Source organism: Taurulus bubalis (assembly GCF_910589615.1).
Source record: "Taurulus bubalis genome assembly, chromosome: 7".
NCBI classification, from domain to species: domain Eukaryota; kingdom Metazoa; phylum Chordata; class Actinopteri; order Perciformes; family Cottidae; genus Taurulus; species Taurulus bubalis.
In genome coordinates, this window is record NC_136595.1 from 20,097,346 (window position 1) to 20,124,775 (window position 27,430).

Sequence of the window (27,430 nt, forward strand, 5' to 3'; positions counted from 1 at the left end):
TTACTGGACATTAAGTGCGAACAAATTGCGCAATCCATCTCATCGAAACATCCACTCATTCTCCAACTGGCATTTACAAAAGGACCAGTCCAGGAGGTGAGAACTGAGACAAGGTGGTGTTCAGGTTTAAGAAGGCTGGATTGCTCAAGAGGCGTTTCGTGTGTAGAACAAATCACATCACCACGACAGTTAGCTGAAGCAAAATTCAGCAAATGAATGTCACAGAAATAAGAAGGAGTAGTTTAGTTGAGAGGTAATGCTGGGACTGAAGGCATCTGAGGGTTGCTGTTGGCACATCAGCTGGTGGAAGACTGAGGGGCGGGAAGTTGGCTGGAGTTCATCGGGTTGGGGAAAGACTGGGATTGAGCTAGAAGTTGTAGTTTAAAATCTAAACAGGAAAGCTGTCAGGAGAGGGAGTTTTCTCCTCTGGCCCTCTTGTCATGGATCAGCGTCAGTACGTTTGCAGTGTCCTTCAGCAAAGCATCGAAGATGCTGTCTGCCAGCTGCATCTTGACAAACAGCTCGTCCTCGTCATAGTTGACCCACTGGGCTTCCTCCTCGTGGAGTTCCTGAACCTGGGAGACAAACAGTGAGTAATATCAGTGGTTTGTATTGTAGTGAGTAGTGTGGAAACATTTCTTGATTTAAAGTTAAAATTAACTTTCACTCAATCACTATTTCAGGGCTGGGTGACTAATTTATAAATCAACTCCTGCAACATCATGTTATTCTGAAATAAATTAAAATTGTTTGTTAAGATTGGTTAAGAGAAATGGTATAAAAATAATAGGTCTGCTCAACCCACTGTTGTACTTGTGTGAGGAACTGTATGGGGGCTAGTCGAGGGGAAATATACTGCAAACAATTGTTTTAGCCAGATAAAGTGTTACTTCCAGTAAACATAAGTAAAGGCTGTAATTAAAATTAAAATGTTTCAACCTTAAAACTTCCAATTATGAACATTTCATAAAACTGCTTTTGCCATCCAGAGCAAAGAAAGACTTTCATTCTAATATTATCCAAAAGAAGAAGAAAAAACTGATCACGTCACACAGGACAAAGTTTAAACTACTACCATTTAAAATGATGTACCCAAAAAAACCCTCAAACATTTAGTTTCGAAACCTACCAGAATGTGATCGACTCTGTCTCGCTTCTTTTTGCCAAATTTGAGCATCTTCTGCCAGTCGGTCTTCTGGCTGTGATCTTTCGTCAGACCATACAGTTTCAGAACTTCTGCTGAGATGAATTCCTGGGACACAATGTAAAAACACTGTCATCAGGTGTGCAAAAGAATATTAAAATATAGAAGGACTAAGTAAGTAGCCAGTGTGTTTGTCCGAGGTTGGTACTTTTCAAACACAAATGTAGCGTCTCTTTCTGTACCTGGATTTTGGTGAGGTCTCCTGGTGTCTTCACTCTGTGGAGGAAGGAGGACTTAAGTCGACGTGGTTTGACCCACTGAGGTTGATCAGCGTTGGGGTCCTCAGTATAGATCTCCTGAAGCATCTCCCACGTCAGGTCATACACAGCCTGGGGAGTGAAATTAATATTAAATGTGCGCTAATAAAGCTGCAGTAGTTTCTCAGGTTAAGTAATCTCATATTAGGTGAGTGAGCTGGCGTGTCAATGTCAGAAATAGTTACTGCTTAACATCGCTTTTCATTTAAAAAAAAGTGTCTAACCAACTGAGACAATATCTGAAGCAAGACTCTGAAGTATGTCAGGAGCAGAAGGATATCTAGTGAGAAAAAGGCAAGTGAAATAGCTGTAGTCCTGAAAACATCAACATGCTAATCAGAGAGCACTCTGCAGAATAATGGAAACTCGTCTGGCATTTAACCTCAGTGAACTCCCTCAGTAAGTGCCGCCTTCAAGACTACACTGCTGTTGGCTTAGTCCTACGGAAGCAGGAGGACAGTTGTGTGCTGATTTTCACCAGCATTATTGGTCGGGGAACGAAAAGGAAGTCAAGTTTGCTCGTCTTACTTCTCTTTAGTTTACAGATTGTTGTGTAATACACTTGCATTAATGTTTTCCATTGGGCTATCTGTATGGTTGTTTTTGTTATTTTTCTTTTTTTATGTTTTGCAAGTCTCCTTTTCACCTTTCTGTAGCTGCGGACGCAGAGGACCTCCGGGTCCTGGCTGCTGGCCTCTTTACCCAGATACTCTTGAGAAGGTTTGGGGTTTGGCAGCTGTGACAGGGTCAGTGCTCCCTCCTTCCCCAGGCCACAGCTCTCCCAGATCTCCTGGGTGGCAGCATGAACCATCTTCTCCACCTCTGTGGCTGAGTGGGGCACAACCATGGCAGGCTGCTCAGGTAGTTTAGGGGGCAAGGGGAGAGGCAGCTCAGGTCTAGGTGGAGTCTTAACCTGCGGTTCCCCGCCTGATGATACCAGCCCCCCCAGGGCTGCTCCGACTGATGGGTCAAACCTCCCCAGCCTCCCGTCCTCCTCTTCCTCTTCCCTTTGTTTGAGTCTCTGCTGTTCTCTACGAGAGCTGAGGCCAAAGTCCTCATCAAACCAGTCCTGATCGTCCCCCAGCTCATCTAGCAGTTCACGGCTCAGTTCCAGCTCTGCTAGTCGCTTGGCGAGCTCCTCCTGACCACTGGCCCCCAACACTGGACTCTCCTGTTGTGAAAGAAATAGAGGAAAACGTTGATTTCATGCTTGCTTGCAATTACAGATACTAACCTTCCATAACAAAACAAGGCCCATAATAAATGATCGTTTCACACTTTTCATCTAGTCTTAAAGAATATTCTTTCTTACTGATGTTTCAAACGCAAAAGGTTTTCAGCAAAGAGCACCAAATTCAATAAAGTCTGTCAACATGAAGTTGGACTTTGGCTGAGCACATACAGAATACAAGGGTTCTCCAGATCAAATCAATAGGTACTGTTTGTCAGTAACACGATAATGTCCCTGCTGGTGTTTCCATACAATGGAAATCCGTCCAATCATATTTATAGGGAGTTTTGCAAGATTCAGTAACAGATCACTAAAGAATCAGAAATCTACACTCACCGGTTGGTTACACAACTCTGGAGAAGACATCTCTTCTTTTTCTGTAGGTAGGAAGAAGGGAAGACCATCTTTTTGTTGCACTGAGAAAAACTCTTCTTCTTCAACATGTTCACCAAACAGGTCTCCATTCATCTGGTTGGCAGCTTCTATCTTCTGCTCTTTAGCCTTTTTAATTTCAACAAACTGCACCAAAGTGTCTTTCACAAAGTTGTTGAGGAGGTTGTCTGCAAATGTGTTCATTAAGTCTCCGTCTTTCTGTTCTCTCATATCATCCCTGATATCTGTTGAAAGATCCGCAGACCCAAACTGGTGTTTTGAGTCAACCTCTTCGCTCTCAACAAGGGTAGTAATGTCCGTCCGACTCTGCTTCCCAAAGCCAATCTTGTCCATGTCAGAGATGAGGAGGGTGGTTGGTGCATCTTCAAAATCCAACATTATGTCTTGAGCGTTCCCATTAGAAATGGGAGGCTTGGATTCTTTGTAATGCTGTGAATTGTGGTGGGATCCAGTCTTGTGAACAGACTCATCTGTTATATTTTTATCTTCAGGCCCATAGACCTCGTTAGATGTTTGTTCATTCTTTCTCTTTAGATTTCCTTGTTTTGTGGATTTGTGCTCATCTGTTTTACGTTCATCCCCACCTTTATCTGACAGATCATCAAAGAACGAGTCCTCATCCTCCGTGTTGTCTGTGTAGACCTCTGGCAGGTGTGTAATCTTGTCTGGAGGAGCAAAGATACCATGGCTCTCAACACATTCAAAGTATACCACCCCATCATAAGTGCCGTTGTTGCTCCCCTCAGACTTATCCAACTCCACGCCAGCCCAGAAGCCATTAGCAAAGCTGGTTGGACCTTTGAATCGCAGAGTGCCAGGCTGTACCCCACCAACAAGAACTCGATCTGCGATGCTAAAACTTGGCATTTCATCTGCAACAGGCAAAATGGGTGGCGAGTGGCTGGAATTAACAATATCATTGCTGTCATGTTTGGAGTCGTCTGTGTGGTTCTGAAGATCCAGAAGTCTCGCAGATTGGTGACTGGCTTCACTAGTCTCTGAATGGTGACTCAGCTCTTCAGCTATTTCCTCCTCTACCTCCTCATCATCATGGCTGTCATAGGGTGTGGCTCTGCGAGGGGAGTCTTTTCTCGAGCCCTTGATCTCCGTAGGAGCAACTGAGATTTGAGAGGTAGGCCTCGAACTATGACCCACCTCTCTGGGTGAAGAATCCACCGAAGACTCAAAGTCATCATGATAACCATCTACTATAGGTGAGGAGCCCTTGACATCCTTTTTGGGTGCCTCCTTCTTTGAAGAGAAGGCAACAGAGTTGGGAGAGCAGAAATGGTCACTGGATGCAGCCGAATGCGACTTGTTGGTGGAGATAATATCAGATTGAACAGCTTCTTCAGTTTCAGCTGTTTCCCTTGTCCTTATTTTATCATCTTTTATGCTAACAGATGGAGAATGTCGATGTTCTTCGCCCTTATAAGATGAAACATGTTTAGATGCAGACAGCTTCTCTTGGGAGTCAAGTCTGTCTTCCTTTCCTAGTTTGAGAAGATGTTCAGAATGTTGATCCTCAAATGTGGCATCTACCGGGGTTGGAGTAACTGTTGGTGGGTCTTCATCAGACATTTCTTCAGGCACTGAGGTGGATCTACTATAATCAACTTGAGGTAGGGCATCTGGTATAATAGGAAAGGGTCACAATATCATTGGAACATCTGCGTAAAAACACATTTAAATTAGTTTTTATATATTAATTATGATTATATCACTCACTGTGATCCAATGAAGCATCACTTTGCTTCCTTTGAGAGATTTTGCTAGTTTCAGACCTGAGAAAGAAGAATTCACTTTAAATTGAACACCAATCTTTTCAAACTCATATTATAGTATAAGATATGTTGTCATGTTTACAGCTGATTTTGGTACCTGTGAGCAGGTGGTTTAATGCTGCTCTGCTCTGCGGTAGAGATGGAATCTTTGATCTGGGACTTTGTATCAGTTGTTGAGTCTGGCTCCTTGTTCAGTTCTGCCTTAGTTTTCTCAATTAAGTTATTATAGCTCTGAAAGGAAAATGGGAGAAGATATGATAAAATCTACTTACAGTACATGGATGAAGACACATTCACACACATTATCAATCACATAATTATCCAAGTTTGTTTAGATTCAAACATATCACCATCTAGAAGCCCACACTCATACACATTTACCTCCAGCTGCTTCAGTAGGCTGGCCTCCTGTGCCTTCAGGCGCTCCTTGTTCCTCTTCTTCTGCTCTTTCTTTAGCTGGTAAGCCATAAACTTTCGTTTTCTGAGTTCTTCCTTCAGAGCATTGATACGGCTCTCTATGTCACTCTGGTCTGAAATGGGTTCTGAAGGGAAATGTTGATGATAAATCACAGTTAGAATGTGAAACCGGTGCCAGATCTCTGATTAGCAGAGGGTAATCCAACTTTGTGCCCACTCGAACGCAAACCCAATTCTTTGAGATTAGTGTACATTTTCTTTACTAAGAATGTGTCATTTTTGTGCATGTTGCTTTGGCTTGTACACAATGAACAAACAGTGTTACAAAGATTAGACCAAGGTTTGAACAGTGGCCTGAAAAAGAATAAAACACATTCAGCTACAATGCGAGCCCAGCAGAACTGTCTTTGCTTGTGCAGTAACTAAGTCCAATGCAAAGTGTTCTCCCATCCTATCACACAGCTAAGCAGGTTATGTATCAGGGAAGTGCTTGCATAATGTATTCCTGGCAGCATCGCATTATGTCTGACTACAGAGCGCCAGCAATATTTCCACTCTCGCTTCTTTACTCCTATCTTGTTTGAGAACTACCAGGAACAATCATACACCCCCAAAAACCTTATACATTCGGTGTATGCGTGTTGAATTATTGGGTAACTCACCAGTTTGCATGGGCATGGGGGATTCAGCTGGCTGAGGACGGGCCTGGTTGGTGGTCCGGGATGAGGAATGAAGCTGCATCTTGGTTTTGCTGCTGCCATCTGAAGGAGAGACAGCAGGGCTGTGGCTGCCTCTGAGTGGAGACTGGAGAGACAAAACAGCAAGAGGAGGAGCGGAAGAGAAAGGAATATTACTTCCAAGATTTAACAACACAGTCAGATGGACTAATAGGAGCATGCATGGATAAATATTTTACATGCACAATAAACAAATGTGTAGTTACGCCCTTGCATGTCCCTAACGCAACATAAAGCTGTGTGTATTTTCACTTCAATGAAAGACTACAAATAACCCTAACATCATCTACACAAAATGATTGGGGTGAAGTTGACTGACACCTGTTCACAATAGCAAACTTCAATCTGTCAGTCATGCAAGATTTTAGAGTAGCAATATTTACACAAAAAACTATCTCAGCTACCATCAAAAGAGATGGGACGAAACACTGAAACACAAAAAGGAAAGAAAAACCACACTTATGCGTACTTGTCTGCTGGGTGACTGGGAAGCTGAAGTGAAGTCCAGGGTGTAATTTGCATGGCTGCTCCTCACAGAGCCCAAAGGTGTTTCAGGGATCGACACAGGTTGTCGTGAAGATGGGCTTCCTGGTTGCTGGGACACAAGTCCCTCTGTGTGTATACTGGACTCAGCTGTGGCTGAGGAACAGTCGCCCTCACTCAGAATCTCTGAAAACATGTAACACAGATAAACAAATTAATATTGACCTAATTTTGACTTTAAACCTGGCAAAACCAGTTAGGATCATGTTGCTTCACCTTTCTCGCTGTCAGTTCTATGTTCTGAGCTGCGATGGTGACTGGAGCTGGGGCTAATGTCGGAGATCTCCTTTTCCTGGCGCTCTGCCATGTCCCGAGGTGTTTGCCTGTCCCATACAGCCAGTGCCTCCTTTTCCATCCTCCGGACCTCTGCCTCCTCCTGGTCCAGACGCTGTTTCCACTGCAGCAGCTCCTCAGCATGGTGACGCCTCTGCATTAGATGCTGCTCCCGCTTTGTCAGGAACCTGGGGAGGGTAGGAAGAACGGGGAAAAAGAATGGGGAGATGAGGATGAAGTGGAGGAGGATGGAGAGAAAAGGAAAAATGAGGAAGGAGACAGGAAGAAGTTGGGTGGTGAGGGGATAAGGTAAGATGGCAGTGAAGAGGGAGAGAAGAGAAGTTTGACAAAGGCATTTATCATAAGTAATGAAAACATGACATTGCAGATGCAAGCAGACCCAAATCACCTGGACATCCAGTTATCACTGCAAACTCCCCTCAAACCTGTCAAACCCACACATACACACCCAATACATGCTTTACATATTACTTTCCCTGGAATAATCATCCAAATAAAGAAGTGTATAGGCACCCATCAAATAAACAAGCATAAAGTGAAGACATGTCACTCAGAAGAAAATAAGAGAAGGAAAATGAACAGTGAAGATGTCAGATTCATGCATCGATCTGAAACCCAGGGGTTAAACGCTGATTGGGTGCAGTCACACAGACAAACCAAACCAAAACAAAACAAACCAAAACAAAACAAAACACACACACCTTTCAAACATAAATAGCACATATAAACAAAATAGAATAAAAATGTAACCGTAAACAGTTACATCTGTATGAATTTGTCTCTTTAGTAGACCAATGAGGAAAACAAGACATAAAAACACAACAGTTGTTTTTTTTCTTGAATGAACATGAGAACATTCATTTTGTATTCTAAAATCTAACTTATACGAAGTCTCTGAAAAATATAGCACATATATATGCAGATGTCTATCAGAATAAAGTGCAGTCAGGTTTAGCTGTTGTGTAATGTGGTCCCCCACAGCTATGGGTGCCATTACAGTGCAGTATTATTTAGCCTTGATCTAATTTAGAGGCCTTTCTCTTGACCTAATGTATACTGATGACAGGCCAGATACTGAAGAACCAGACGGGGGGACGGGGTCTTTTAGTGCCTTCCCAAACTCTATTACAGCCAATGGCCATCTGTACTTATTATCCAATCCTATGCAACAGTTACCTAATAAAGAGGGCTAGTTAAGATTTACTGGGCTCATTAAAGAGATAGACAACTCTATCTCTGATCTGTTCTCTGCAAAAGTCCTTTACTTCTATAGCATACTCTGGTTTAGTCTCTAAACATTTTGCACCAACGACTGGGCTGGAGCCGACCAGCCAGCAGCCACAATATGAAGCACATTGAAGAGAGAAGCAGAGCAACATTATTTCCAAGAGGCAAGAAAGGAAAGGAGGGGGAGAGTCACAAATTTAACACCACAGAAATTAGTGAAATCTCAGAGTTGAGTCTGAGATTCCTATCCAACAAGGAAGGCACCTATTAAAATTAAAATAACCTTTAACCTTCACAGAACAAAATTCATCTCACCTCTATTATTCTCAATGTAACTACTTTGTTATTTTGTTTTATCGCTCCACAACAGAATGCTTTAATGTGCACACTAACATTATTGTGACTATACATTGTCATAACAAAAAACTGGCAAAATAATATATTATATTTAAAGTGAACTTGTCAAAAGGTTAGCTTTTTTCAGCAAGGCAGCCTTCCTTGGGCACTTTTCATGCTTTCACTCAAACTCTTCCCCCCACAAATTCCCTCCTGGACACAATCAAACACATACAATCAGTCGTCATTCACAGTCCCACCCCTATAAGATCCCAGTGCCAGAAGATGAACACAAGCATGTTCCATGGGGTGGGGGTGAGGCAGGGCAGGGTCTAGGTGGAGGTTCTGGGGAAGAGGTAGAGAGCACTGTACAGTACCTGACCAACTGGTTGTAGATAAAAAGCTGGAATTTAGGGTGGAGGTTGGGGAGACAGACACTGAGGGAGGCCCAGTGGTGGGCCGTGAACACAGAAAGGAAGTGGTGGACAGGAGAACAGTGTCTACAACACACAAGCACGCAACAGACCAAGTCAAAAGAGTCACACAAACATGGGTATGGAAACAAACACACAAAGTAAGAGGGGGGGAAAAAAACATTAAAAACAGACGTAGAGGGAAAAGACAAGTAGAGAGAAAGAGAGAAGAGTGATATGAGCAAATGTGGTTGTATTGCACCTTCAGTATGTCAGGTTTCTGTTAGAATATGGCTTCTTTTAAATGTTTTGAGAATCCATGAACCAATTAGCAAAAATGTGGGCGTCAAGCATGGGGGTTTGCTCTGGGTATGATCACTGCCAAACCTGCTTTTGGAGGGGGTGAAATGATCGAGTTATCAGTAACCCTGATTCTTAAACAAATTATAGAGTGAGGTAACACTTACAACCTTAGATGAAGGTACATTTGTTAGTGTGTTACATCAAGATGAATATATAGCCAACAATTGCTTTGACTTTGATCAACAACAGGACAGTGGTAATAGAGAATGACTAAGAGAAGTGAAGAAACAAGTGGTAGTCTGTTAAAATGGCAAACATGCATCCAGGAAATGTATGGTCAGACAAATATCTGAACACAAATGCTTTTTTTAAATCCTCTTAATATTTCTTTGTAGTGATCTAAACCTATTATTATTTTGAAGTTCACAATGTATATGAATGATGTTGCTTTTATAAATATAAACAAATATAGACCAAAACATTTTGAAAGCTACCATTGAAAGCCTGTGATTAATAGTAAAGTTATAAATCCTAAACCCCAGAACAATTAACCCACTAGTTGGAGCTACCCGGTCATGAGAGGCTCTACAATCACCTGACCAAAGTTGTTGGCCAAGTCTAAAACCCTGGAGGACGTACAGGAGCACCAAACACATGCAATTACATGTCAACGCGATAGAAACCGATGTTTGCCCTTTCTGGAAAATAAGCATGCCTCTGCAATTGGAAGATGCAGTATTACATAGCGTTACAATTATTTAAGATGGTTAAATATTGTCTGATGTTCTTGCTTTAAAACATTTGTTTAAGGCGGCAACAGATAACTCGTATGTAGACCCTCCTAAAAAAGTACTGTTAAGGGACGCATTGTAGCAGAGAGTGGATTATTGTCTAGTTCAAAGGGAGAACAATACATGGGGACAGCAGAAGAAAGACAGCATGCACTGATTAGTTTCCATTATTTAAGTTGTTAGTTCAAGTAAAGACCCTATTAAGATAATTGGAACATTTCTGACTTATCATGGTCAACTGTAAAACCTATCTAATAAGCTTTACCAATATTAATAAAAGCCCTACTTCAGGCGAAGTGTGAATGGTGTGTTATGCAAGAAAATACAAAAAAACAAACAAAAAAAGTTAAAGGAATTGATAAGCATTCCTCCCAATTTTACAAAAGAAGCAAACCTCAAGGGGAAAGGCAGCAGGACATCACTGACAAGGGATTATGACTCCTGATAATACACTTTGTCAAATGGCCAGTAAGCCGAGAGAACCACATTTATATTATGAAAAATGAAACTATTTACTTTTCATCAGTGTGGGAGCGCATCTTCTTAAGCTTCTGCATGATGCTGCTGGTCTCACTTCCAGAGATGGAGAGCGCGGGAGAGGGGCTCCGGATATCATCAGGATGTCTCATGTTGGGGGAGGCTGTGTCAGACACAGGGGTTTCTGACACAGGAGTCTCCTGGGGGATGGATGAATGGACATTTCAGAGAGGCCAAGTAAATAAAAAAAAACAGAAAACTGTAGATGAACATGGCAGCATGTTCTACAGTTATTAGTAGCCTTTCCTTCATGATTCCATTAACAGCTATGCATCCGCGACAATGCGCTACCGCCCCAGTTGGTTGGTGGATGGCTGTATCAGCAGTAAGCGCTGTGTGAGCGCTGTGCAATGCGTCAGCAAGTAGTTTGCCAGTGGGACACACACAGCTCCATTCACATGATGGGTATCGAATGAAGCGCTCTTTTAGTATCTGTATAGCTTTAAGGGTACTGGTATTGGCATTGTAATTTTCCAAACTATACCCAGCCCTGGTGATTAGTGACTTTTGCACTACTCACAAGTGGCGCTTCATCCCCAGCATATTTGAGACGCTCTTTCAGTCTGAATGTAGAGTTTCTCATCCGCTCAATCTCCTCCTGCTGCTTCAGCAACAGCTGCCTCTCCTTCCTGGCTGCTTTGTTGGCCTCCTGAAGTCGCTTAATCTCAGCCTGGGAAAAGCAGTACAGTGGGAGAAAAAGTTGGTTAATAAAGTAAAGGTTAAGATGACAGTGTGCCCCAAAGCTCAACTGTCCATTGATGTCCTTATATTTCCGCCCCATGTACCTGTTCCTGCTGTAGTTTCATCAGGAGGCCCCTCTGTTTCTTCCTGATGGGTGGCATTTTATCATCCTCGCCCTTGTCCCTCAGCCTCTTTTTCTGGTGTTCTAGCCAGGCCAGCTCAGTTCTGGTCTTCTCTTTGACAGCTTTCTGGCGAAGATGCAACAGAGAGCTCTGGTGCTGCAGTCGTACATCCTCGTCCTTCATGTACTGACGCACCATGTCCATGGTGAACTGGGAAAAGCTGTCCTGTCCACCAGAAAAGGCCATGTTTGCATCCTGAGCCTGCGGGAGAACAGAGATGAAAAAAATAGAGGTTTAGCTGACCTTCAAGGATATGTATATTGGCAAATGTTTGTAGACTACACTGCCCTCTCACCTTTAAGATATGGTGTGCCCCTGAAAGCAATGTTGTGTTGTGATTGGCTCCATCATCCTCTGATTCCTCATGGTGGCGGGACTTCTTCTCCATAGTCCCACGGCGGTGCGCCTCAGATGGCAGTAGAGAGCGGAAGGAACGCTCTTCTATCTCATCCTCTGTCATGTCATCATCAAATTTTAGGGAGTACTCTGTTGCCACCGACGTACTGTCTCCTGGAGGGCGGAAATTAAGATAAGCTAAAAATGTGTAGGTGCCTTGTACACACAGTTTTGGTTTCAATACAGATTAAATAAGATTTTCACAATTTTAATACCAGTGGAGGGGACATTTATATACCAACAGCCCCTGACGATTAAATGAATACATAGGAAATACAGGTGTGTTTACACATAAAATGCACGTTAACTTTTAAACAAATAGTCATGTTTGCCATCCAATACCTATCTCATCCACTGTAGAGGGGACGCTGTCACTGCAGAGGGAGTCATTTGCAGCTGTTAGAACTTCCTCTTCTATGGAGCTGCTGCCTGCTTCCCTCGCTGCCCTTACTTCAGCTCCTCCCTCCCTCCATTTCTCCTCTACTGCTTCTTTTTTCGTCCGTTCTCTGTGCTCTGGCGAGGCCTGCGACGGGCTACGTTGACTGCTAGAGTCTGCTCCACTGGGAAAGAGGAAAAGGACATATTTAGTGTCAGTAGGTTTTTATTCCCCAAATCTAATGGAAATCTTAACAATTAGTGCTACAAATGAGGCCCAAGCTGTACCTGAGGTTTGGTCTTCTGAAGGACAGAGAATCAGAGTGACTGGGGCTGTTCAACGAAGATAACGGTTCTTCTGGCCTGGTCTTTCTGCTTGACACCTCACTAGGAAAGCTGTAAGAGAGCATGCAGAAGAGACCTAAACATTTAGAACAGATACTAAATTCAAAAATGAAGGCAGTATGCAATATATAATTTTAAAAAATTGTGTTTTTAGTTCACCTGTCAGAGTCATTTTTCTCATTTCGCTGCTTTGAATAGGAGCTCTGCTGTTCTTCCCGCTCCATGGAGGAATCAGAAACATCAGGGGGGACAACCAAAGCTCCTGTTAGCTGCGACCGCGCCAATTCTGTCATCTGATAGACAAGAAAACAATATACAAATACGATTATTGATTTGATGAGTCTTACACTGGTCTTACCCTTTCCTCCTCTGCACGTATTGTTATTTATTTACTGAAACTCAACAATCAATCGGCTTTTGTTACAAAATGAAGACAGGGGCGGTTTTCCAGGCAGGGATTGCTAACCTCTTTGATGTGTCGGGCAGTGTCAGCTGTGTACCGTGCTGCCTCAGCTTGTTGAGTCATCAACTTGGTAGTTGCCTCCTGGAGGCCTTCCAAGGTCTCTTTTTGATTTGCCGCCAAGTTTTCCTGCAGTTCTATATGAGCCTAGACAAAAACAAGCATGGACATCACACACAGAGAAATAAAAGCACACATACCTTAGAATTCAAAAAGTAAGGAAGTAAACCCTAAAACTATCATTTACAAATGCACATACATATTATCTGTGCGAGTAAACTAACTGATGGACTGTGTGTGTGTGTGTGTGTGTGTGTGTGTGTGTGTGCGTGTGTGTGTGCGTGTGTGTGTGCGTGTGTGTGTGTGTGTTGTACCCTGGCCACTCTCTGCCTGTTTTCCTCCAGCTGTAGCTGTGTCTCCAGGGCTTCCCTTTCAGCCTTGATCTTCAGCTCATAGAGGTCACGCGCATGGCACTGCTGCCTGGCCTGCAGGGTCAACGTTCAGAGAGCAGGTCAATACAGTGCATCAATACAGACATTAGTCAGGTAGCAACTCACTCTAATTTATGGAGGTCCAAAAAATACTTTATCTTTATCATGTAAATTTGATGCAGCAACAAATAATTCAAGTCCCTGATCAATTAAATTGGGAACTGTGTAATTTCCCTTTGTATTGTACATTACATCAAGTGTAGATTTTATAACTTAGGGCAAACATGAGAATGTGTGCTATCTTACAATCATCAAAATTATGAAATCATCACTCATCAGAATTACTGAAGCTGAGCGTAATCTTCTCTTAATTGTTTAACATAAACACAACTCTTGATATCTTATCACTTTAGACACTTTACACAGCAGAGCTTCTTTGTAGTCCTTATCGACAGTCTTGTTGCTCTTAGCAGCTTTCTTCACCTTGAGCATCTGGGCCAATGACACGCTCTCCTGCTGAGCCATGGACACACCCATCACCCTCTCCACATCTCCCAGCTGTCGGACCGACTCCTCAATGGACTCTAGGTACTGGAGCTCTGCAGTCATACGCTGCTGCAAGACCGCAGGTGAATACTGTTGTTCACCTGAGAGAAAAGAAGAGCGGAGAGAGATTAATAAAAGGGTATGTTGGTGGAGCAAAAGGAAAATTCAGTCTGTTGTTTATCATGTTAATATGAGTTTTATCTACCTATGGTCTTGGTCTCTGCTCTACCACTGCGAGCTGTGGGGCCTGTGTTTGGATTATTTGCCCCACTGGGAGAGCCGGCTTCCGGAGGAGAACCAGGGTATGGAGAGCGAGACGCAGAAGCCTTTTTGGGCCTGGCTGCTGGAGAGTTCTTCCTGTCAAGACCCAAACTACAAATAAAATGAGAAAAAAAAAAGGAAAAGAGTAAGTAGGAGATCAAATACTATTGTGAAACCAGACAACTTGTCTGCTAAAGTGGATGTTTGTAGACTTAAATATATTACTTTAATAAGATGTTTTTAAAATAGTTTTCTCAAACAAACAAATTCCAAAATAGTGTTTGAAAAGGAAACGCTACAAGATTTGCACAGTGGGTTAAGCAAATGATAAAGAAAGAGGCCCTCATGCTGCTAACCCTAGAACTGACTGAGGCAGCATACCCCTGCCGTGAGAGGCCCAGACTATGAATGGCTATATTGTGCTGCTCAGAGATGATCAGAGGCCAAGGACGTTTGTCCACAGAGATCAGGATACACCCTACTTCCCCATTAAGGATAGCAGGCTGTGGCAACTATTTCCCCCCTCCAAGGATAACAATCAGACTCAATTAATATATAATACAACAATGTTGGCATGATCTTAATAGTAAAACAGTTGGCTGATAGGAATGCAATATACCAAAAACCTACAAAGCTCATCGAGAAATATGGTAATACTTGTGCTGTTACTACAGAAATAAAAACACAGTAATGAACACTAAGTCATCACCAAAGTTAACCAACAACCTTCTTTGAAAATAGTGCTATGAAGGACACAATCCAGTCTGAATGTCTTGCCTTTCTCGTGCAGGACACACAAGCTGCACAGAGTGGCAGGAATCCGCCACCTGGGTTTTAGAATACCATTAGAGGGCTCAAATGTCACGACTGGGCTCTGAGATTAAATGAAGAAAAAAAAAACACTGGCAGCAGGCCCAAGCTGTGGTGAAGCTGGCTGACCCAACCAACTACCCTGCAGGCCCCCAGAACAAAATAGCCACTGTTTTCTGTCTTGGGTTGAACTGCAGCCTCCCTGGGCACTAAAAGGCTGCTTAAACCCTCAGGCCTTCAACAGAACAGAAAGCCACAAGACTGTTTAGACTGGAAGCCTCAATGAGGGCTCTCCAAGTGTCGCTAAGTAATTAGTCATGCCCAGATAAATGACCCTCTGGTTGATACAGTATATACCAAGTGGAGGATTCTGAGTGGGTTGGAACTGCAACAATTGAGATGACCCAGTGGCAAGCTATACTGAAATTACTGAAATGTAATTTCAGTATAGCTTGGAAATACAGTGTGGCTTTACGGGCTGATTTAAATCTTAATTTGTATCCAGTGAAAACAAAAGTTCCCGGAAACAAAGAAATACAATCATTCTGTTACCCTAAAAGAAACATCTATAACCTACCATATACAGGACAGCATACAAATATCCCAATGTAAGCCAATAGCACCACTGCTCTTCCCACAAAGCAGTGTTGCACTGAAGGTTACAGAAAACCAGGAGGGAAGGTCCAAAGAACTGGACGTGTGGGCAATTCAAACACTGATACAACCGCACGGATTCTTCAAATTGAGATCTTAGAGATGCTTTGGCAGAAAAACGCTGACACTGAAACCTTGCAGGTGGAAGGTTTTACAGCATTGGCCTAAACCTAAAGTAACAAACCTCCCCTTGTATTTAGTCTGACGAAGATGGTTACCTTTGTTGAGAAAGCACTGAAGTTTCCCCTATAGTGTCATTAGAGTGGACACTCTGGCTGTGGGTAGAGCTTTTGTCTGAGCCCCTCTTCCTGGAGTCAGAGGATAATGCATCAGAGGGAGGAGAGCAGGAACTCCTTGGCTCTTCCACCAGAGTGGCATCACTCTGGTCTGATGCTGTGCCTGCAGAGGATTTGAGTTTATACATTGTGCAGCAATTTGTTAACTATATATATATATAAACAAAAAAAACATTTGATCATGTAGATTATTTTCTTCATTTCTTTTTTGTAGTTGTTCAAGAAAGTATGCAAAACTATCCATTCTCACCTCTTTTTCTGGCAGAATGCTTGGAGAAGGGTGAGGAGCCAGATGTTGAACCAGAGGATGGATGTGGTGAGTGAATAGATGAGTGAAAGGATGAATGGTGGGAATTGATGCCTCCTGTAGTTTTGTCATAAGGGGACCTCCTCATCAGCTCTTCAAAATGGCTGTTCACACGGACAGTGAGGGGAGAAAGACGTAGAATCTATCACTTTTAAATAAAATGAAGGGTCTGTGACACCAAAACAATAATTCCAGTGAAGATGGGATAAACGGCAGAGTTAATCTGTCTGAGTGTACTGTAAAAATCCCTGAACTCCAGAATGCAGAGAGGAATTGCTGTCTGAGAGGGCTGCATGAGTTTTCCATTTGTGTGACATGAATGCCATCCAGTGGTCATTTTGAAAACTACCATCCATTTTTTTCTTACCTGCGAGAATTGGAGCCTCTCTTTAACTGGCCACTGGCTCCGCTGCTATGTGATGACACAAAATCATCTTCATAGATGACTGCGTCTACGGGACCATTTCCAGAGTGTGACAAATGGGCAGAGGGAGAGTTCCTCTCACTCACTACAGGACATATTATGAAAATAATATTATATGATTTTGCCTTTGACTCAGTATGTCAGTTCTACTGTGATAAACATTTCATGTAGCTCTTATGGTTACATATCTTTAAGAAGTTTATAGATAGATAGATAGATAGATAGATACTCAGTAACAAAAACTTTGTCACCATTTCTCATCAGACAAGACACTTATATGTGAACTAACCTGTAGCATGGCCATGAAGATTCTTAGTGAAAATGTTGATTACACTTAGAGGGCTTCCTTTGTTCAGCTCCTCCCAGGCTGCTTTGCTACAGTCATGCTGGGCAAAGGGTGAGCTGAGGGCTGAGTACATCGCTGCCTCTCTCTGGAACTCTGACAAACGTTGGTAATCCCTTCTTTGACCCACGCAGGGGTCCACTGCCTTCAGGCGATCTGCCGATCTAGGTACACGATTGTTGGAGGGGTGAGGAGGGCTCACCTCGTCTTCAGAAAAAGTCCCTTCACTGATGGAACCAACACTTGAGTCATGGAGATCTGTCCAATTCTCATCCTTGTCACCTATCAAGCCACATCCTATCTTTTGTTCCACTCTCTCCAACTTGTCCAGGCCATTGGCTAGCCTCCTCCTTTCATGTGTGTAACTGTTGAGTATTGGCCCCGTTACATCAGCAGACGTTGTTTGTGGATTAGTCAAATTGTCGTGTGTGTCTTTCTTTTCTTTCTGTGCCCTGAAAGCGTGCAGATTGCCTGTTCCTGGAAGAGCTGTGCCATTGTATGAACTATGACCGGTGCTAGTTAAAATCCTCTGGATCCTCAAGGCTACGTCATTGTTTTCTGGGGCAGCTGTTTCTGCCCGGCATCCATCATCAAGATCAGCTTGAGGGGGTCTAATAATATCCACATCCATTGAAGTTTCAATACCATAGTTGATCCCCTCCCCAGCAAGCTTACGTGCTTCACTTTCTATACGGTTGGAGAGGGATGCGGCTGTGGCCTTGAGGGCCTCAATGCGGGTCATCTTGGACTGCGACCTGTTGAAAGGTGCTGTGGCTGGCCGCTGGGTGTGCTTGAGGTCATTAGCTACCGCTGCAGTCTCCAGCCTGAGAAGCTGAGAGAGCAGACGATCACCAAAAGGGGCTAGCCCTCTGCTGCTGGGACCAGTCATGGGTTGAACAGCTGGGCTCAGACGGTCAGGCTGAAGCAGAGAGGAAACTCCAAAATCCAGATCATTCCTGCAATGGAGAGAGCAATAAAGAGTGAGAAATAAAGATGCAAACAGCTTGCTTTAAAACAGTTTTTCAAATTAAACATATGCAAGTGTTTTGGTTTGTGGCGATTGGCTCGTATAGCGACGATTGTTTTTTCCTCAGCCAATATCAAAGCAATTTTAACTAACTTACCTTCAGTTAAATCATAATCAGTAATAATAATAATAATAATAATAATAATCTCTGAATATCTGCACCCAACAGTGCATTAAGAGATGGTTCTGGTAAAGAGGCATGTCCGCCCGCTGAGCCCCATTTACCAGCATGAGTAACAAGAGGATTTTAAATCCTTCAATACAAACGAGTTTGCCGTCTCTCTTCCATCAAGGATCTGACACACCACATCTTCGTTCTCCATGTGCTTGCTTAGCAAAAAATGACCCGCGCTCTATAAGAGCGGTTACTGTTATGGAAAGGGCTGTAACCATTGTCCTTTTTTTTATATTCAAAGCTTTGAATTAGGTTATGGAATGAAACGTCCAATCTGTTGTCATATTCTAGGATTTCATCATCCTAAAATAAATTAAAAATATGATTATGTGTTATTGTGATTGTATAAATGCAATTCATGGTGCTGTTGGACTGCTGCTCTACTTCACCGTGAATAAAAGTACGTGGCTCCCATTCTGTGCAGCAAGCGGAAGACAAACTCGCAATGAAAATGTTGTTTTTGACTAAAAAACTATGGATTTAAGCAGAATATTCCATTTGATACAAACATGTTGTGAATTTTCCAAATGATTAAATCTATTAAAGTAAAAATGAAAAAGATTCAGGTGGCATTTAATGATGCTTTTAGAATCTTGCTCAAGCTTCCCAGATTGACAAGTGCAAGTCATTTCCCACTTTCCATGCTGTGTTGAGGAATTGTATATACAAATTTAAATGTTGATTAAATGACTCAGAAAATGTAATTGTAAAAGTCTTAACTGAGCCAGCACATTAGCCAGAGTGATACGAGGTATTCTTCTTGTTTCTGGAAATATTGGAACAAGTGTCTATGTTTTTAACCACGAGTGACTTTTCAACTGCAATGATTATACCTGTGTCCTCGTATTGCATTGTATATATTGTTTTTGTATTTGTTGTGTCTGTTTCTCCCTTGCAAAAACTTTAGTTTTAGTGAAGTAACGAAATGTTTTCACCTGTCTGATACGCACATGTTAATGGTACAGAGCAGAATGAACAGGATAGAGAACGCACTGTAACTAGATGAACACTTTAAATGACAATAACTATAATCACTGAATAACCAGAGAAAGATTATTATTTTATCCGTTTCAAACGGGAAATCCATTACCGGCAATCATCTTCACATCCAGTCAATTATCTGAGAAGTTCTTTTAATGCATCTGAAATAGGAGTACTGATTGTAAAATTGCCCGAAAAGCCAACCATCTGGGAACAAACAGTTTCTCTGTTGGGTACAGTCAGATGATTCCCTAGAATTCATCGCCCACACATTGGGCCTCATGCAGAACCACTTGCATGAGACAAACCGTAATTCACATTACTTTGAAGCAATTTTACATGAGAAGATCCTATATAAATTACACTTCATAATTATGTTGGCATTGTCTTGTTTAACTCTAATTGAGGGTTAATTTGTCTCTTTATTGAATAAAGTCAGTCAGAAGTGTAACCAGGCCTTTGGAAGAGAGCATGTCTTTAGACAGCATCCTCATATTGGATGGTGCTTCACATGCAGGTTTATGCAAGTCGCTGTCCAGGGGAACATCCTCTGTCGCCTTGAAATAGGATATTACCATATTTACAAATCTCATGAACGCGCTCTCAGGTTGCATTAATCATGTTTATGCTGGTAATGTACACAGTTATCTGAAGTTAAGTTATGTCCATTACTTCCAGTAGATACCAGAATGTGTGTACTGTTGTTGTACTGGGTTGTTTGTTGTTTATCGTGGTCAACAAATTGTAGTGTTTGTTATTCTGGATAGTGATGGAGGTGAGCAGGCATGGGCATGTGTGTGTGCGTGTGCGTGTGCACCTGGATAATGGAGGAGGTGGCTGGTCATTCAAAGACCTGTCACTGCTCGACGGACTCTGTGGTGCCTCTTGTCTTTTGTTCTCTTTGTCTGACTCTCCTGAGGGCTGGTACATCGGTCTCTGTGGCAGAATACGTGGGTAACAAACATGTCAAAACATCTTTTTTTTAATCTTACATATTTTCATTAATTCATTTCATTTAGTTACTCATTCTACCCAACCATGTATCATGCGTATGTACAATACCATTTGACTAGAAGGAGCAGCAAGTTGTGTCTGTGTGGCCTCCTCATTCAGCTGAGCCTCCTCCAGAAGCAGTTTGGTGTAGGTCTCCTGTAGTCGCTTTTGCACTGGGACCACAGGCGGCTCGCTAGGAAGGGCCACTGTTTTCGCCGCTTCTCTTTGCTTCCTGTAGAGGTCCTGCAGTCTCTGGTTTCTACTCTCTGCCTCTTCCCTCAGTGACCTCTTCTCTTCGACCCGTTGCCTTTTTCTCTCCTCTTGTTGCCTGGAAATGTATTGGCGAACAGTGTCTGCATCATAGTGTCGTTTTTTCTGCCCATTGTCAGCAGATTGGTGTGCAGCAGGGCTGGCGCTGCGGCAGCCTCTTGAGTAGCTACCGGTTGCCACCGCAGTTCCCCAAACAGAGACTGAAGCCTTTGTTCGTGACCCTGATCCCCCTCTCCCTCTCCTACCGCTGCTCCCTCCCCGGGACCTTTGCCGGGACCTCTCCTCCCTCTCAGCTGCTTTACACTCCAGCTGAAGGTCATCGAGTATCCCCTGGATGTCTGCTGACAACAGGTCCGTGCTGACATTCACTGGAGCCTTCTCCCGATCTGCAGATGGAGGTGTAGATGTGGTTGCGGTGTGGCTTTTGGGTTGAAATCCACGTTGAGGCCTTTCTGTGCTGTTCGGGCGAAGCCGTGGGTTTGATTCGGAGCGTGGGTCTGAACTGGAGCGGTGACGGGAAGCTGGTGGACATAGGGCAACACATTTACTAACATAAACACGCACTTTCTAAATAGTGTAATGCTAAACTGAGCCTTTGAAGTGGAAGCTCGGTTGATGGAACATTGAAAAACATAAAATAATAATTGCGTTCACTATTCAAACCTAACCAGGGATGAAAGCCGGTGATCAGACTTTAAACTCGTCTTATTTTTTACACTAATAGTAGGCTATACAATCCTTTAATTGTTTTCCTATGATCAATACGTTCAATAAACAGGTTATTGCAGCTTGCAACACACTGGATGTTTCCACAAGTGACTGCTCAAAACACTCCATACTAGATGAGGCTTGTGGGGCCGGCTTTCCGTGGCAACTCTAATCTGGGACAACTTGAAAATTCCCATCTAGATTTTTAAGTATCTAATCCAGAGAGTTTTTTCAGAACATGGCTGCGAGCCTCTCCCTGCTCTGTAGTCTCTGGAAATCAGGTCAAGTCTAATTGTGCACCCAACCAGAACAGCCAGTCAATCTATATTCTTTCCGGTCAATGGTACTCTGTACAGATGCAGATAGTCTGTGACTATGAGAGAGTGTGAGACAGAGTCTGAGACCGGTAGCAGCCAAAGACTCTTTATTTATTCATATTCTTTGGTAGGTGCCGTTTTCAGTCTGAGTCATGCAAAACCTCTATGAAAGGCTCTAGATATGTATTTTATGCATATAAAGTACATGGCCAACAAGGCAATAGCAACCAGTACAGACTTTTATGTTTAACTTTAGAGGTGAAAGTTTGATAGCATGATAACATAAGGAAACAGATACAAGTAAAATGAGGACACAAGATGTCTGAAAGAAGGAAGAGGTGGAATGTAACAGAGTAAAACTTAATTTACACATTGGTGATTAAGTCTTGTCCTACATGCCACATAACTTAAATAAATGCAGAGTGTATTTTTAATGTCAAGCTGACATGTTTTGAGTGGCTCTTTAAACCCAAGTAGAAAGCTAATAACCTTTTCTATCTATTTCCTTTCTAAATTTTGACACGCTGGTTAATGACAGTACGTCAAGCCGAGCAAGATCATTAGAACAATGGTTACAGCAGAGATGACTGTGTAAGCAAGCTCATGAATTTGTCTAACATAAAAATACAAGACAGGGGTGTAGCGGCATGTATAGAAGGGTAGAGTATAGGTCTCCATGTCCCACCTGTTCTGCTCAGTCTGTCAGCTGGCTGGGATCTGTCCTCCTCCCTGGGCAGCTTGGGAACTGGACCCAGTACCATCTTTACCAGCTTTTGGCCCTCCCGCCATGATGCAGGGCTAATCACTACAATGACATAGAACATTATCACCTACAATGCTGTCAGGAGAGAGCATTGGAATGTAATATAGTTCATGTTGACCTCATGGACCATGACTGCATGTGTTAGCACATATGTAGACATGCCACCACCGGAGCAAGTCACCAGGAAATAAATGCACACAAAAGATTAGAGAACAACGAATACATGTAATAGCAAAGGTGCATTGCTTTATTAAGAAACGGTCACTTAACCTTATGAAAGCTAAAAATGAAGTTGTGCATCCACTAACCAAGCAGCTGTTTGTACTGGGTGGATGAGCAACTGAACCTGGCCACAGATTTCAGAGGGCTATTTATAGTGTTTTTCCAGCACGAAAGCGAGAACAGCCAGACTTTAGAGACAACACAAAAGTTGGAATAAACAAGTAGACACTCGGTACAGAGTGAACGAGAGCTAGAGAATATGAGAGGTATATATATTTACAGTCAGCTTTCAGGATATCCAGATTACCTTTTTTGGTTCTGTACTGTACTGTATATTTCAATTTTTTTCAGAAATTAGATGGAATCATGCATTGGGATGATCATGCCAAACTGACATCATATATACATACTATATATATATATATATATATATATATATATATACTATATATATTTCCCTATCCACACAGATGAAGATATCTAGCAATCATGTTTACATGTGTGCCCTTGGGGGCATCTTTGTGAATGGGAAGGGGGGCGTTTTCGCAGCTATCCGAGGTCTGCTCTGCCCAGTATAGAGTAGTATGTGGCTAGTGGCTATGATTCTTTGATGTGGGTGTCTGTATGCTACACAAACGACACGTCACACATACTGAACATTTTTTCAGGGATTACAGTCTTAACACTGCTTTAGAAGCCAGCAATCTCTCTGCTTCATGCACTACAACACACACAGGCCATGTATGAGAAACACTGAATACTGTAGGTTGAACACTGACTTCTACAGTCTGCCTAACGAATTTACAACATTATCACACCAATTAGATTATAATTAAAGAATGAATTATTATTGTACACGATTATTTGATGGTTCGCTATAACGTAAACAAAGTCAGCACTTGATAAAACTATCACTCTCATTGTGGCACAGAAGCTTGAGAAAAGCCTTCTAAGCACACAGATAGTTCAACATGAGAAGTTCCTGGTTTTGGTCCGTATATACACCGATAATAAAATTCAGCCAGATTGGTTCACATATTTAGCTTTCCTACTGTCACTAATTAAAAATAAATCAGCAGATGGGTTGGCTCCGGGATATAAAAGAGGATTATTATACCTGGTTTTGCGTTAAGGTCAGAGGAAGGGGCAGCTCTGTGGACCTTCCTGACTGGTTTGGGTGGCCTCCTCTCTTTGGACCTGTCTGCTCGCTGTTCCCGCTGCTGCTGATGTCTGGATCTGGTGCTCTCTGTGAAGAAGACAAAAGCAGAGAATAAGCAACACAAATTAACAAACAATTACTGAGCTAAAATACTGTCAGTTGGCTGAAAACAGAGCCCTGTGACCCAGGTCAAAAATATCTGATGTTATAAACCAAAGACTATAAGCAAAATCATGTTTGTTTGTTTATGTAACACTCAGCTAAACAATATATATATATATTTTATGCGCTTCTGAGAGATCAATACATTTTCATGCCATGTATTCATGTGCAATCATTAGCTTGCTAAGAAATTGTTTGTGTACTATGCTTACCAGCAAACTGTCGCGACAGGTCTCTGTATATTTCTCTGCTGAAGTTATGGAACTCCTCCTCCTTCCAAACTCTTCCATCAGGAGTCCGAATCTTTGTCTCAGTACTGTTGAAACCTGGGCGTATACAGGATTGAAGACGTAAGCTGTAGCTTTCCGTTTCCTACTATAAAGCTAGAATTTGCATATATCATTATATCTTTTTTATAACAAAAGGTCAAACAAATGAGACATTTTAAGTTTGGGATATATCCCTACACTGATGGTACCTTTGTATATCGGTGCAGGCGGTGCAGCTGCTACTTTCCGTGTTTTGGCTGTGGGCCTGTTGCTAGTACCAGCATTGTTACTCCCCAAAGCTTCCATACCGGGCTGTTCCAGACAACCCAGCAGCTTCTCTCTCTCTGCAGACTCCTCCAGATGTTGCCTCTGCCTTCGGATACGCTCTTTGAGCTTCTCCAGCTTATCATCAGGCTGATGTCGCCTTAAGTTCTCCAGCCGCTGGGAAGCTGAACCAGGGCTGGTGGAGGGAGTGCTCTCCCTTTGGTGTGTGGAGCCCGGGGCTGGAGCTAGACATGGGCTTAACTCTTGGCTATCCATACCAAGTTGTGCTTTTGCAGTGCTTTCCTCCTCAGTCTCCCCCCATGCAGGGACTCTGAAATGTGACTGGTTTCCAATAGTCCTCAGGGTGTCCAGGGCTGGCTGGTCATTGAGGAAGCGGACCTCTGTGCGCTCCAGAGCCGAGGAGTGTGTGCTGTCAAGGTCCCGGTCTGTCTGTTTGTCCCTGGTGTCTCTCTGGTAGACCAGCTGGCTAAGTAGAGGATCTGAGGAGGGCGGCGAGGATGGGTCCGAAGACCCTGGCACTGACTGCAGGCTGTAGGCCTCCAGCTGAGAGGAGGGATGTGGTGGAGGGGTGGCCTCTCTGGAAACAAACCAGATTACAAGGGATCAGGAAGGGGATCAAGATTTACTCTTAATTTACCACTCACTGAGTATACAGAAGAGCTCATGTATGGGTGGTCAAAGGGTGTAGAAGTGCAATGATGAAAACAATTTAAAATGTATAACTGGAATTTTCAAAAAAAAAGTGGAATTTTCAAATGGTGGTACTTACACTACTTTTGGTCTCTACAAACTCTCAAGATATTCACATTTTAAATCCAGTAATTCTGTGAAAATACCAAAGCCAAAACATACAGTTTTGCAGTATTACTGAAAAAAGCAGAGCCTTGAGCTACTGAAGTACCTGTGAGACATCAGCTACGAGCAATTCAGAGGAGATGTCAACAACATATGTTCTCTGAATAGAAGTCTTGAAGAGCAAAAAGCGTTGGGGGCTGACTGTTATTTAGGTGAAAGAGCTCTTCTGATGTATCAAGTTGAAAAATTGAGGTGACGCAATAATTACAATGAAAACATCACAGCTCAGTTGAGGAATAAACACCATCTTTTTCCGTTGTCACTCTGTAGACACCCTAAAAAGTATGACTATATTGGTATTATCTAAATATCATGTAGAGTAGTAACATTGATACAAGTGTTTATAGAATGAAGGTGCAATAAAAGCTTTATGCTTTTAGGTATATATATATATATGTATATTTGTTTACGTTTTCAAAAATATAAAGAAATAAAAAGATTATCAATGTGATTTGATCGGTGCTCGAAAGCGTCAAGAAAAGATATCCAGTCCAGATGATGACAGAATACCCTCTTATCTAAATACAGCATCTTACCTAAAGAGAAAGGCCTAAGGATGTTTCATGCATGCATTTTGATGCAGTTGTTGTACCTGTAGGAGGCGAGTGGTTCCCTGAACTCCACGCTGTTGTTCCTGCGGACATTGCTGTCCTGGGTCGCATTTCTCAGGGGGCTGCGTGAGCTGCTCTTTTCTGGACTCTGCTGACATCGCCCCCTGCGCTTTGAAGACCCTCCGTGTTCATCAGCTTGTTGACCATCTGTGATAGAGACAGCAATGTTAAAATAGTTATATTTTGAGTGTTGAATTTAACTCATGATAATGACAATTTGAAATAGCTCACCCCTGCAGCGAACCATCCTGGAGGATTTCTTCTTGGGAGGGTCCATCACAGAGTCCAGGAGAACCCCTGTCCCTGGAGCTGCCTCGAGACGGTTTTCTATATGCCGCAACTAGAAAAGGGAGAATACATGTCAGACTCCTTGGGTTATGTGATGATGAAAGGGAATCATTGTTATCATCATAAGCTGTTGTAGATCGTATTTCATAACTTTTATGAAATGGAAAATATTTTTGAGTAGCTGACAAAAAGTAATTCAGCAGAAAACTGTTTGTGTACTTACAGCAGCTTTGGACTGGGACAAACTTTTCCATGCACTTGTCAGCTCTGACAAAAAGGAAGAGAATGCAAACCAGTGAACAAAAGTGCTTGTGAGAACTCTAACAACAATACAAATGAACTTCAGTCTTTTACACACCTGTGCCATTATTGTGATCTGTAAGCTGCTGAGCAGAGCTTTTCAGAGACACCTCAGTCCTCCTGCTGCTCCTCATCTCTCATTCACCTGAAGCCAAGATTAGGCAAGAGGCAAATCATGAAAACCAATACTGAGCAAAGGTAAATGTGACATAAATCAACTCTTATTGGATACAATATAGCCAAAACAAAGCCAGTTACAATTCAGGCAGATAAAACAAAACAAAAATGTTAGCTGAAACCAAAACAATGAGTAGCATGTAGAAACAAAATACATCAAGCACTTTCAAACAAGAAAATGACTGACAGAAACAAGCATTGGAGACAACTGTCTAGTTGTAAGCAATGCCAAGCATGTGAACAAAGTACAATTTGTTGAGCATAATTAGTTCTGAGTGCAACATATTTAAGTTGTATGACAGCTTGTTAACAGCAGATTAAATGTCAGCCTGCTATTCAAAACCGGTTCTCCAACAGCACATTCCTTTAAAGATTTCCATGTGGGAAGGTAAAAGGAACTAAAGTTTGTTACGTCAGCCATAAGATGTTTACTTAAAAGCACCTGTTAAACTGGAGTACAGGTGCCTGGTTCTACTTACTCTCATAAAGTCAATGACAAAATTATATTTAATTTGTTTTCTCTTCATAAGACAACAGTCTGTCAATTTGTTGACAACTTTGCCCCTTTAATCAGTTAAATGTACCATGGATTAATAACAAATATGGCCTTGTTCCTTGGCTTGTGGGTGTTTTGCACACCCTTGTAGTCATAAGGAGTTCATCAGAAGTCATGCCTTTTATTCATAACAATCACGTGACACGACCGAGCTAACAGGAAGATAACTTGAACTGTGTCTCTACATTAACAGATTTTCTTTTAAAAACAGTGATGGCATGAGTAATGAATGGTGTAATTGTGTATTGTTTGTTCCACAATTGTATACCGTTAATCTGTAAACGGTAGTAAATTCATACATAGAACCTGCTAACGTTTTCAGGTCATCCTCTCG

At 42.4% G+C, this 27,430-nt stretch overlaps 1 protein-coding gene across 1 annotated transcript; it reads right to left on the reverse strand.

Moving 5' to 3' along the window:
* On the reverse strand, window positions 1-26,497 carry cep350 (centrosomal protein 350; the record flags this gene model as incomplete). Its single annotated transcript, XM_079221271.1, has 37 exons — window positions 1-575; window positions 1,130-1,252; window positions 1,387-1,533; window positions 2,108-2,632; window positions 3,029-4,716; window positions 4,814-4,869; window positions 4,967-5,100; window positions 5,251-5,411; window positions 5,949-6,090; window positions 6,493-6,692; window positions 6,783-7,027; window positions 8,801-8,923; window positions 10,447-10,607; window positions 10,988-11,137; window positions 11,253-11,531; window positions 11,626-11,840; window positions 12,069-12,286; window positions 12,390-12,497; window positions 12,606-12,739; window positions 12,913-13,053; window positions 13,281-13,391; window positions 13,821-13,984; window positions 14,089-14,255; window positions 15,827-16,007; window positions 16,155-16,315; window positions 16,579-16,720; window positions 16,925-17,934; window positions 19,979-20,097; window positions 20,224-20,945; window positions 22,135-22,254; window positions 23,552-23,680; window positions 23,968-24,081; window positions 24,234-24,886; window positions 25,757-25,922; window positions 26,007-26,115; window positions 26,287-26,330; window positions 26,422-26,497. The coding sequence occupies 37 exons, from the start codon at window positions 26,495-26,497 to the stop codon at window positions 405-407; spliced, it is 9,309 nt and encodes a 3,102-aa protein (XP_079077397.1). The 3' UTR covers window positions 1-404.
* Window positions 26,498-27,430: the final 933 nt, after the last annotated feature.